The sequence below is a fragment of the Alligator sinensis genome, unplaced genomic scaffold, assembly GCF_000455745.1.
Source record: "Alligator sinensis unplaced genomic scaffold, ASM45574v1 scaffold515_1, whole genome shotgun sequence".
NCBI classification, from domain to species: domain Eukaryota; kingdom Metazoa; phylum Chordata; order Crocodylia; family Alligatoridae; genus Alligator; species Alligator sinensis.
Window position 1 is genome coordinate 1437978 of NW_005842096.1, and position 12557 is coordinate 1450534.

The 12557-nt window shown below is 39.7% G+C and overlaps 1 protein-coding gene across 1 annotated transcript; it reads left to right on the forward strand.

Moving 5' to 3' along the window:
- Positions 1 to 6364: 6364 nt before the first annotated feature.
- On the forward strand, positions 6365 to 7389 carry MC2R (melanocortin 2 receptor). Its single transcript, XM_006024124.1, has one exon. The coding sequence runs from the start codon at positions 6433 to 6435 to the stop codon at positions 7387 to 7389; it is 957 nt and encodes a 318-aa protein (XP_006024186.1). The 5' UTR covers positions 6365 to 6432.
- Positions 7390 to 12557: the final 5168 nt, after the last annotated feature.

Genomic DNA, 12557 nt, shown 5'->3' on the forward strand with positions numbered 1-12557 from the left:
GCAGGCCAGTTGTTCAGCAAAGGTTCATTTGCTGAGGGTGGTCATCTTTTTTTTATCTTCTAGCCCAGTAGTGCTCTACCTCTGGCCCATGGAACTATGTCATCTGGCCTGCAGGGCTCTCCCCAGATCCAGAAATTGGGTAATGGGGTAGCAATTAATGCTGCCACTGCTCCCCTGCTATAAAATTTCTAAGTGAGCCAGATGACATTGCCCTGTGCACAGGGCAAGTCTGTGGGTTCAAGCTGCCATGGGGCCACAGAGCAAGGGCTGAGGCCACTTGCTGGACCAGCCCTGTACACTAGATCAAGCCTACAGACCAGATCCAGACCATGGACCAGCCCCTGCATCATTCATTCATTCCACTGTTGGCACCACTGTTCTAGCCAAAACAGCTATACCTGCAAACTTTGTAGCACAGACCTGTTCCAAATGAGGGAAAAGTCCTATTCTTTAGGGCTGTGCAAAACTTTGGTCCCTGATTCAATTCAGCAGAGATTTGGCCCAATTCAGTGCCTGAATTTCCAAATCCAGATTGAATCAAGAGACCCTTTAATCTCTCTGAATCGAATCAGAACCCTCTGAATCAATTCAGAGAGATTTGGAAAGATTTGGCGATTCAGACATAATCACAGTTTTAAATGTTTTTTCTACATACATCAAGGTACCTGGAGACTGAGGTGCTGGGACAGATGGAGCATCCCACAGGAGCTCAGGGCATCCCCAGTTGGTTGGCAGCAGAACCGGAAGTGGACCAGAAGTACTTCCGGTCCACTTCCAGGTCTGCCAGGTAGCACATGGGGGGTCCCCTCCCATGGCTCCCTGGCTTGGCAACTGGTGCCTCCTTGGTCTGGGGGGGGTACCCGGGTTCCCCCCCTTGGCCAATCACCAAGCCAAGTGGGGGTGGGGGGGCCCCAGCACAGTCCCCAGTGGACCTGGAAATGAACCGGAAGTACTTACAGTCCACTTCTAGGTTTGCCACCAAGCACGTTTGGGGGGGCTTTTGTGGGATGCTTCATCCACCCCAGCATTGCAGCATTCACAAGCTATACCTGGTACATCAAGGTATGTAGAAAAAACATCTAAAGTTGTGTCTATGGCCAAATCTCCGAATCAGATTCGAATCTTCAGATTCAGATTTGGCCAAATCAAATCGGAGACAGTAATCCGAATCAACAAATCAAATCACTGTCCCCAATTCAGGCTGAATCCGAATCGAATACATCCATTTCGCACACCCCTACTATTTTTACCACTTGCCTTCAAAGTATGGTTCCCATTAACTAAGTTCTCAAGAATTTGTTTCATATTGTCAAAACAAATAAGGCAGTTCCATATTAGCTGCTTTTAACTAGCTTGTTTCATAATTAAATGTTATTGTAAATCTAGAGAACTGAAAAGGAGGAGAAAGGTAACTACTTATCATTTATGTAGAATACATTTTTATTACTAAAAGTAACAGCTATAACAAAGAGGATGAAAGTTTTTATTTCTCCTCTCCACAGTAATGCATCCTGAACATAAGAACTCTGCTGTCACCTTCAAAAGTCTGAACTGTGCATGAAGCAGCACTACACAGAACCAATCAAGCACAGCTTGCCAAGCCCCTTCCTACTGGAGTTATTATTCCACTACCAGCTATTTTTAGAAGTGGAAAATTAAGTGAACTTCTAGTGAGATTTGAGGATGGAGGTCCTTGTCCTGTCACCATCAAAGTCAGTGGGAGTTTTTGCTATTGATTTAAAGGGGAGTAGCTTCAGGACTCAAAGACTGTGATGAATAATCTCTTCTATTAACAAAACCTTTGATAGGAAAAATGATTTCTGGATCAAAGAGAAAGCTTGGTGGTATTCTGAATGTCAGGAAAACTGCTGTATCTCTAAAATTTAACACATTATTTTTCAATCCTATGAAATAGTATTTTTTCTAAATTAATTATGATGATGGGGAATAAACAAAGTCTCTTAGCCTAATGTAAATCCATCATCTCTGCATTACTGGTGAGTGTATTGAAGTCTAAGTGAAGAAGATAGTAATCAATACCCTAACCGCTTTACAGCCAGTTATTCAGAAATTAATTATAGTCATGCTCTTTCACTAGCCAGGAATACAAGAGTTTAATATAAAATTCACATGGATAGGAAAGCAAAGAACTGCTATACATTTTAAGAAATATTCACTAACTAAAAATCTGCCAAGGATTTGTCATCATTATAGATCAGAGCTGAACTTACCTTTTACCCTGAGATACATGAAAAGAAGATCAGATCAACTTAAAGGGGCATATTTTTTTAGTATAATGAACTAAAGATCAATTCAGTAAAAATTCAGGAGCTTCTAGGACCTCCAAGTGCTTCCAAGGATTTCTGGTGCAATACAGTGCACAGAAAATGATATGTAGGTTGAAAACAGGCCAGTTCTGTAGGAAGAAGGCCCTTCATCATGTTTAAGGGCTGCATCCTCTGAAATGCTGAAAGCCTCTATTCCTATTAAGGCCAGCTGAATTTGAGACTTCTTGGCACATCACAGGTTCAAGCCCTGGGGCTGAGATGTGCAAAGCTTTTTTTATACTACTCTGGCAGTGTAAATATGCTTTAGGGCATGTCTACATTGTAAGCTTAACTCACCAGGCAGTGCAGCACTCAAACACTGCCGCCTCCTAAACTGGAAGCCCTGTAGCCAAAGTAACATGGCACTTTAGGCAGGTAGCTTGCTTAGACCTAGCATCTTATTTCTATATGGTCCTACATTGTACTATGTAGACATACCATAAGTTTAACTAGTGTTGCTGAGTACCAGATCCAAGTAGGTCTCTAGCAGCACCACACTGATATAACTATACTAAAGAAAGTGTGTTTGAGGGTGCCACCGGTAGATGTGATTTTAAAGGTGCTGCATTGCTGTCATGTCTGGAAAAAGCATTGTTTAATAAGAAAATAATTCTGCAAAGTTTCTAAATCATATATTCAACAAGAGAAATATGTAATCCAATTTACAGTAATTGATCTATTGTCCTCATTAATACTCTGGACACTAAGGGTATCTCTATACATCATAATTCAGTGCTGTATACCGATACTGTGACTTAGCTAGCTTTGGTATCAGAAGCAGTAGAACTATGTGAGCTTTACTTTCTGCCTGGCTGGATTTATGCAGCTATGAAAGCAGGCTTAATTAGCCCAGGCACCAACATAATTATACTGCTTCTGGGACTCAAGCTAATTTCACTCTTTCTATATGGCATTACATTGTACTCTGTACAAATAGCCTAGGCTTAATACATTTTCTTTGATGCAAGCTTATATTATTGACATACGTTATCCTCCAAGTCTCTTACAATGAGTATCTACCACTATCCACTTTGAGTGTATTATGAGCTCAGGGAAAATAGGTAGAGTGATAGCAATTGAGTATAAGGAAAAATCCTTGAACTAAAAAAAAAATTTTAAAGAACAAGATTTAATAAGTGCATTTTACCCACTCAGTTGTTTGCTTAAATCCCACTGAAATGTGATTTTATCTATTTTTATTAAATGAATCACATAGCAAAATAAAATTATTCTGAAATAGAATGCTAGCTTTATAAATCATAAAGCTTATCTGTGTCAGTAGCTCCAAAAGAGTCTCTGGAAAAATCCCATTCAATTTATAGAAAAAGCTGAATCTCTCATTCTCAGTACTAGTTCCATCCTTAACCCACCAAAATCCCATGCCCTGTTTGTATAGAACGTGTTCAGTTAGACCAGCCTGCCATTAGGAAATGACCAGGGGTGCAAATCTGTGCAGTATAATGTAAGGCTTTAACTCCACATTAGTTTTTGCTGCCAAATAAACATGGTCATTCTTCTGACTGCTTTTCTTTAAACCTAAAATGAAGCAAATTGATGAAGTTAGTCCAGTACCTGATGTTATAAGATTCTTCAAAAACATGAAAATAAATGAGATCCTGCTGGTAATCTCAGCAGAGAACTCACTGACTGAGTACTACTGAGCTGTAATCAAAGTACTGGACACAGCTGTCTAAATTGAGGCTGCACTATTTTCAAGTGCCGATCAGATGCACCCATTCCTGACACTTCAGTTAAAGGTAGCTTTCTTTGTTCACCCATAGTGTCAATAAGGCTTTTGCACTGCCCTCCCTGAAACAACAAATTTCACTGCAGCATTTAACTACCTTCACTCTAAACAAAACATCCAGGTTTTCTAGAGTTAGGCAGTATAAAATTATCAACTGACTAAACACTGTATTAAACATACAGTCTCATTCTCCTGGTAGTTTTAACCATTCACAAGAAGGGACATTAAGAAAAAAGCAATACATGTTTTTCATAATTGGGGGCTTCAGAATTACCAAAAGACCAAAGTCCTACTGTCTCAAGATTATACCCAAGACAAATGAAGCATTCTATCCATTTACAGCTTCACAAACAGCAGAATAAGATTTACCTCTGGAAAGATTTCTATTAACTCTCCTAAGAGCTGGAGCATAGTCATAATGAAAAAAAAAAGTCATCTATATGTTGAAACAAATATGTCATCATTTACTTAGATTTCAGTAAAGCTTTTGACTCCGTCTCACATGAGATTCTCTAACAAACTGGAAAGTACTGGACCAGTCTACAGTGAGGTGGGTGGACAACTGGCTCAGAGGCCAGAGTGGTAATTGATGGGATGACCTCATCCTGGAGGGCAGTCTCCAGTGGGGTCCCCCAGGGACCAGTGCTTGGACCCATGCTATTTAATATTTTCATTATCGATTTGGATGAAGGGGTAGAAAGCACATTGATTAAGTTTGCAGATGATACCAAACTGTGGGGAAATGCGGGCATACCAGAGGATAGGGAAAAGATCCAAGAGGACCTTGATAGACTGGACTTATGGACAGCACAAAATCAGATGAGGTTCAACAAGGAGAAGTTAAAGGTCCTTCACCTGGGTAGGAAGAACCCTCACCACAAATATACAATGGGTCGTAGCTGGCAAACATCTGAAAGAGACCTGGGGGTCACGATCAACTGGAAGATGAATATGACCCAACAGTGTGATAAGGCTGCCAAAAGGGCCAATAAAACTCTGGCGTGCATCAGCCACTGTGTGGCCAATAGATCCAGGGAGGCACTCCTCCCTCTCTATTCAGCATTGGTGAGGCCTCAGCTGGAGTACAGTGCCCAGTTCTGGGCACCACACTTCAAGAAGGACATAGATATGCTCAGGAGGGTACAAAGAAGGGCCACCCATTTGATTAAGGGCATGGAGGGTAGGCCCTTTGAGGAGAGACTCCAGGAACTGGGCCTGTTCAGCCTGAGGATGAGAAGACTGAGAGGTGACTTGATAGCTGCCTACAAGTACTTCAGGAGGGAGTATCAAGAGCTAGGAGAGCAACTATACAGGAGGGCACCTCAGGGGAGGACAAGGACCAATGGGCATAAACTTATAGAGGGTAAATTCAAGTTGAATATAAGGAAAAACTTCTTCTCTGTAAGGGCCACCAGAATCTGGAATACACTCCCAGCAGAGGTGGTGCAGTTGCCTACCTTGGAGGTGTTCAAGACTAGGCTGAACAGGCACCTTGCCAAGCTCATCTGAGCCCAATACTTCCTGCCCATAGCAGGGGACCTGACTTGATGATCGTACAGGTCCCTTCTGGTTCTTTGATTCTATGACTCTATTCTAAGTTGTATGTTCAAGGTTTTCCTTTGGATCTGAATCTAAATTAAAGATATATTTGTCAAATCAAAAAAAAAAAGATTTATTTGAAAAAATAGTTGCCTGTTAAATAACCTTTAATATGGCCCTGAAAAACATAAACATTTACTAATATTCATATTTTGTACAACTAAATAAGGGATATTTTGTGTCAGTATCAGAAGCACAATTGTAAATATATTGTTGTTCTCCACAATGGTTTCTATTGGCATTTGTCTAATTTGTTTTTAATAGTAATGCCAATCTTATGGAAAGTGCCAGAATTATTGAAAGCAAACATCTTGGCCTGTTAAGATTGCCAGACACTCAGAAACTCAAAGATTAGCTTTGAAAAAGGAGTCCTGTTGGCAGAAGGGAAATACACTTACCTAACTTCTGTGAACTTAGGAAAAGGAATTTGCATTTTGTTTCCCTTTGAGATTTGAGCTGGAGCCTTATTTTATCCAACCAGTTTACCTACTCCTAGAAATGACAAATACTAATTGAATGTGATGGAATGAACAAGTTATAATTCAGGTATCTAATTTTGACACACACGTATTTTTGTCACTTAATTTTCTGTACCTTTTGTTGTAGGTGGTTCAGTACATTTTGGTTAAATCTTACAATTGTTCAAGACAAAACCAAAAAAGTCTTCATCACAAAAGAGATTATCTTATTGACAAGTGAATATCACAGTGAAGTCAAGCCTGAGTAGTAATACAATATCTTTTTCCACAAGTACAAGAAATGAGGACTGACAGAGCTTCTGAAATAATAAGACTTTTAGGGCAGACAAGCATTCCATCATCAGAAAATATCAGTGCTCTCTCCTTGAACAGAACAGACTGTACACAGGTTGTGGTACCAGAAGAAGTCTTTTTCACAATTGCTGCTGTTGGAATACTGGAAAACCTACTTGTCCTTATAGCTGTGATCAGGAATAAGAATCTCCACTTGCCCATGTACTTTTTTATCTGCAGCTTAGCAGTTTCAGATATGCTGGGTAGTCTGTACAAAACTCTGGAAAATATCTTGATTATTTTATGCAAAATGGGGTATTTGAAGCCTCGTGGAGACTTTGAGACCAAGATGGATGATGTCATAGATTCCATGTTCATTCTTTCTTTACTGGGGTCAATATTCAGCTTGTTAACCATTGCAGCTGACAGATATATAACTATCTTCTATGCATTGCGATACCATAACATCATGACACTGAAGCGTGCATTAATCATCCTGGCAGCAATCTGGACCTTTTGTGCTGGAAGTGGCATTGCCATTGCCATTTTCTCCCATGAAACAGCTGTAGTAATTTCTTTCACTATCCTGTTCCCTTTGATGTTAATTTTTATATTATGCCTCTATATCCACATGTTTCTGCTTGCACGATCACATGCCAAAAAAATTGCTTCACTGCCTACTAGTACAGTTCACCAGAGAACAAACACGAAAGGGGCCATTACATTAACTATTTTCCTTGGTGTTTTTCTTTTCTGCTGGGCGCCCTTTGTTCTTCACATCCTTCTTATGCAGTTTTGCCCACACAATCCTTACTGTGCTTGTTACATGTCAATTTTTCAAGTGAATGGTACACTCATCTTGTGCAATGCTGTCATTGATCCTATGGTCTATGCATTCCGAAGTCCAGAATTATGGAGTACATTTAAGAAAATGTTCTGTTGTACCAGGTCAAATTGGAAGTAGTGCATTCTGATTTAAAATAAAGTCTATAAAATTAAGCCTACGGTGTAGTGCATAATGTTGATAAGAATAAGGTTTGGAGTTACAGCCACCAAAAAAGACCCCAATCCTGCTTAGATTTATGCATTTATTTAATTCTATGTCCTACAGATAATCTAATTGGCTTCAGAAGACCATTCAAACTGCAAAAAGTTAGTCAAGTGCATTAAGTCTTTGCCAGATCAGTGTTCAAGAAATATCATTTGTTATCATGATCTCTCTCATGCCATTTTTTAAAGAAAATTTAGTAATCCAGTCTAAAAGTGAGTGGACTTTAAGCACCTAATTAATTTCTAAAAGATACTAAACTAAATTTAATTCTAGTGAACTAATCTGCATCATTGCATGACAGATGAGTTTAAATTAATTCTTTTTGCTCAGTACTCTCAGGTCAAAAAGATTCATAACATTCTCCCAGTAAAATAAATAGAAAAAATAACTTTAAATATAGATTACAATTTTTTTCTAACCTGCACATTTCTAATCAGATAACATCCACTGATATTTCAACTAACGATGATTGATACCAGGAAAGGTGTTACATTAGACTTGCCCAGTTCATATGCTCTCCCTTTAAAACATCTACTATTTGCCATTATTGAAGACAGAATACTGGGCAAGATGGACCATTGATCTGACCCAGTATGGCTCTTTTGTTCTTATGTTCACTGTGAAGCAGTACACACAGGCACATGACTAGATTTTGTTGGACTTGGTCTCCCCCCTCTCTCTCTCTCTCTCTCCCTTTAGCTAATTTCAAAAGACACTGACCAGTTGGGTTTAAAGTAAAAAATGTCACTTGAAGATTATCCATAGTAGAAGGTATTTGGATTCTAAGGTATTTTTAGGCAAAGTTATATATATTTGAAAACAGGGATTTAGTATAAATGTATCTTTTAATTTTTAACTGCAGTATCATGTTGCTCTCGAATATTGTTTTGCTAAAGGTAGGAGATGGCTGCCATCAATCAAAGGCCTGCTAAAATTCACTTCTTTTGTACTAGATAGATTTTATATACATTTTTTAAAATAAGCAAGACTACATTTAAGACACCTAGCATATCATCTGTTTCTTCTCCTAATGAAAACCATGCATTAAAGCCCCAAAATGTTAACTGCTCAAGTCAAAGGTGGGCAACCTTGTTGTGAGGAGTGGGATAATTTATAGACAGAAATATCATGATGGAACAAGTAATGGAGGCACTTGCCAAACTCATAGATGGCCAAGTGGAATTAAAAAAAGAAATAGCACAAAAGATGGAGACTGCAAAAAAAAAAAAGATAGAGTAGCTGGAGATTTTAAAAGAAGAATCAAAGCAATCTCAAGAGATTCCCAGAAAGTTGTTTGCAACCAGACAGAAAATCACTATTGGGGAAGCAATAACAAATTTCCTGGGTAAGGTTGAAACTTAACTTCAAATTTCCTAATCTAGAATTATTAAAATAGATCTTTGAGGTGACTGGCAACATGTTTACCATGGACCAAAATGTTCTCCAAGATGTTTTGGCCACCTTGGGACACCCTAACAGCAACAACAAATTAATGAGTTAAAATAACAGCTGGAGAGGGAATTCACAGAATTACAGACCATGGAGGAAGTCCTAATCAGAGAACTTAGATAAAACAGGATATTAACAACAGTTTTTCAGCTTGCAATCTATAGAGACCATAAAGGACAAAGTTTAGTTCTCTCAGATCCAATAACCTACTACTTTTAAAAGAAACAATTCCTATTATGGAAATGTGTTTGGTTTACATCAAACTTGTAACCTAAATGAATGGCCAGAAAGATGAACAGCCGGAGTTCCAGCAGCTAACTTGATTGGCCAAGCTTTTACGAAAATGAAGAAAATAGGACAAGTCACCCAAATTTCGTACTAACACTTAATGTACAGCTCAGAGCCAGCCATCTGTCCAAGCTGTTCAAGACACACAAAAAAGGTAGGCCAAAGAAAAGAGAGAGGCCACCTGAATGGGCCGAGAAACTTCAGGAATCTTGCTTTCTTGACACATTCAGCTTCTATAATGGACCTTCAGAATAAATTTGCAATGAATAAATGTGTAGCTGGTCAGCTACATGTGGATGTACTTATCAAGATCAGAGAAAGAAGGCCAAAGACACTTCAATAGGTTATGGGATTTGCCATAGAATGTCAGCATTTTTCCTGAAGAACCCCAACAATAAAGGAAGCAGACACTAGTGAAGAAAATGAAATGTGATCACCATGCACTGTGTAAGTACAGATATATGTCTAATATGCATAATGGAAAATGGGTTTCTAATCTGATTGTTGGATTATTCTGATTCTATTCTGATTATTTTAACTTATTGGAAGAATTGTTAAATGTAGTTTGTAAAACATAGAAAATTGGTCAAAATTAAAAAAATGAAAGGATGGAGTTCTTTATAAATGCCATTACTTTGAAAAAATGTCTTTAAAAGAGAATTATAATTATAAATTTTAGGTGAGCCAGAAAAGTCAATCATCAGGCTAGAGTCCTTTACCCAGGTCAGGAAATGGGAGGACATTAAGCTAAAGGGGCAAGAAAAACCAAGGAACAACTTGAAGATATTTGTTTAAATTCATACTGTTAAACAGCAGAATGTACTAGGAGCTGTGAATTATACAGAGATAACTAACTCTGGTTCAAATGTAGTATACCTACAGACTACTTCCCCCATGCCTGTTCTGGGCTGATAGGGAACACCCAAAGGAACCATGCACAGAATGGAAACCTGCCCAACACTGCTGCTAAACCCAATTCCCACTATGCCTGGAAGAGACAGGAGCAGCTCTGGAGCCTCTCCTCACCCCCACCCTACAGAGCAGCTGGAGACAGCAGCAGCAGCATTGTGAGGGGAGGGGGAAGGAAAAGGGAAGGGAAGAGGAGATTCCACCGAACATGAAACAGAAGGGAGGGGAGATTCATACCCAATTTAGGGAATTTAAAAAATCCCTGTCTTCTGTTCTCATGGTTGCATTGACTGAAAGGGGGTGCATCCATGCCAATGCACACCACCAGAATCTTCTCTGCTTGGCATTATAAGAGATTTAGCAGAGATGCCTGATAATGAAACGATTACCTCCTGGTCTCTTGTCCAGGCATTTTCATTTCTCATAACCAAGCATCTCCTTTTTAACCTCCTTTAATAAAATACTCTTTAGAAACATCATTTTGAATCAGTCTTGAGGCATAATTTTTCAGGCAGCATAAATGCAGACAAAATATGTTCTCCTGGTGTCTCTACTATAGCTCCTTATGCTTCAAAATAATTAGAGCATATAACTATCTATCAACACATCACGTATCCATCATTCAGCAGTTCTTTGATATAACATCTGTTGAAATACCACTTTTATAGGGAAGATACAATTACAAGTTTCTTACTTGAAGAGGGTAATTTGCAGTACAGATCTAGAAAAATAGGAGAGAAATCATTAAAGATAATTTCTTTCCATGTCCAGTTGAAAGCAACTTTCAAACAGCCTTTTTTATCTCTGACTCCCCCCAGATTATTGTTCTAACACCACGTTCACAAGCTAGAACTCCAGCATATGGCATATGAACCCCCTATACCTTTTAAAAGCAGGAACGGTATGTGTATTCATTTTTAAGAGCTGGTTTTCTAAGAATCATCCTTGAAGGGAAGTTACACGTACCATTATCAACAGTGTAAATTCCATATGTAGCTCCCCAAAAAACAAACCAACAAATAAATTCCTAAACTAAATCCAATATCTCCATTAGATTTCTCTTAACCATTTAATCATCCAGTTTAATCCTAGTTATGATCACTGTGTGTTAGTATTACTGCCTTAAAAAATCCCAATGATTTCAGCAAAATGTAACAGTAACAAATTGTTCATAATTTAGACAATGCATTTGTAGAGGATGGTTTGGATAGGAATGATCCAGCCTCATGCTTAAGATTGAACTAGATGACCCCTGAGGTCCCTTCCAGGCATACTTTTCTATTATTCTATGCCAACAGAAACACTACTGATAACTGGAACCAGTATTCAGGCACTTGGACAATTTAAAAACATATGTATGCAACGGTTGTCATCCAGCACTACATCCAGATTGACTAGTGCCCCTCAAGTGATGTGTAGTGTTCTATAGAGGCAAAGTAGCTGTGAATCCAGCTTCCTTGACCAGTTAATATGGTTTAATGGATTATTTACATCACTGAAGAGGTGTCGAGCAACAAGAGAATGCGAGTGAATCTGGCCTTGAAATTCCTCTAATCAGCCTTTTCCATTTCAAGCAGTATCCTTAATAAAAACTAAAAGAAATCTTTAAATTATAGTAGCGGCGGTGATAGCACAATCATTGGCATACTGAAGTTCCACTTTCAAGGCCAAGGAATTTTGGTTTTGGCACAGAGGTAGGAGAAGTTGAAAAAGTTGCTGTCCTTCCTGTATGTCACCACGATGGGCAACGGGGCTCCCAGAGATCCCAGGAGCAGGGAGGGTTCCCCCCTTCCCCCAAAAAACCCCACCTGCTGGGGGAGCAAAGCCTGGTGCAGACGGAAGAGCCGCTTACCTTCTCCGCAGTGACCCTAGCCCAAGAAGCTGAGACACATGTGGCATTTCCAGCATGCTTTAAAGCATGCTCTCCCTGAGTGTGGAAGGTCACATTGCTTCTGATATCATAAAAAGGCATCCAGGGCACCAGCAAGCCCTGGAAAGCAGCGCAGGAGCCTGAACAGCATGGACTGCATTGAGCATCCCTGCATGCCCGGCAGTGCCCAGACAGGATGCTGGGAGAGCATGCACAAGCCGGCACGAGGGAGAGCCAAGAGCACTTCAACCCCAAACACCAGCAGCAGAAGCCAAGATTGGTGGCACCCACTGCAGGAGTAAGCCCACAGAACTGGACTTCAGACACATGAGTCCTAGTCCCTGGGTGGCACTACACCAGATGCCAGGCTATTTTGAGTTTCAGTCTTCTTTTATTTTAAAGTTGCATTGCCCACGGAAACAGGGTCAACCTGGGAGGAAGTACACTGACAAGACCCAAAGGAAACCTGGCAGAGAGAGCTGGTATTCACAGACTTTCCCCTTTAAAGGGAATGGTGGGCAGCTTCATCTGGTTACTCTGGACTTTGATTTGGGAAGGGGAAAGA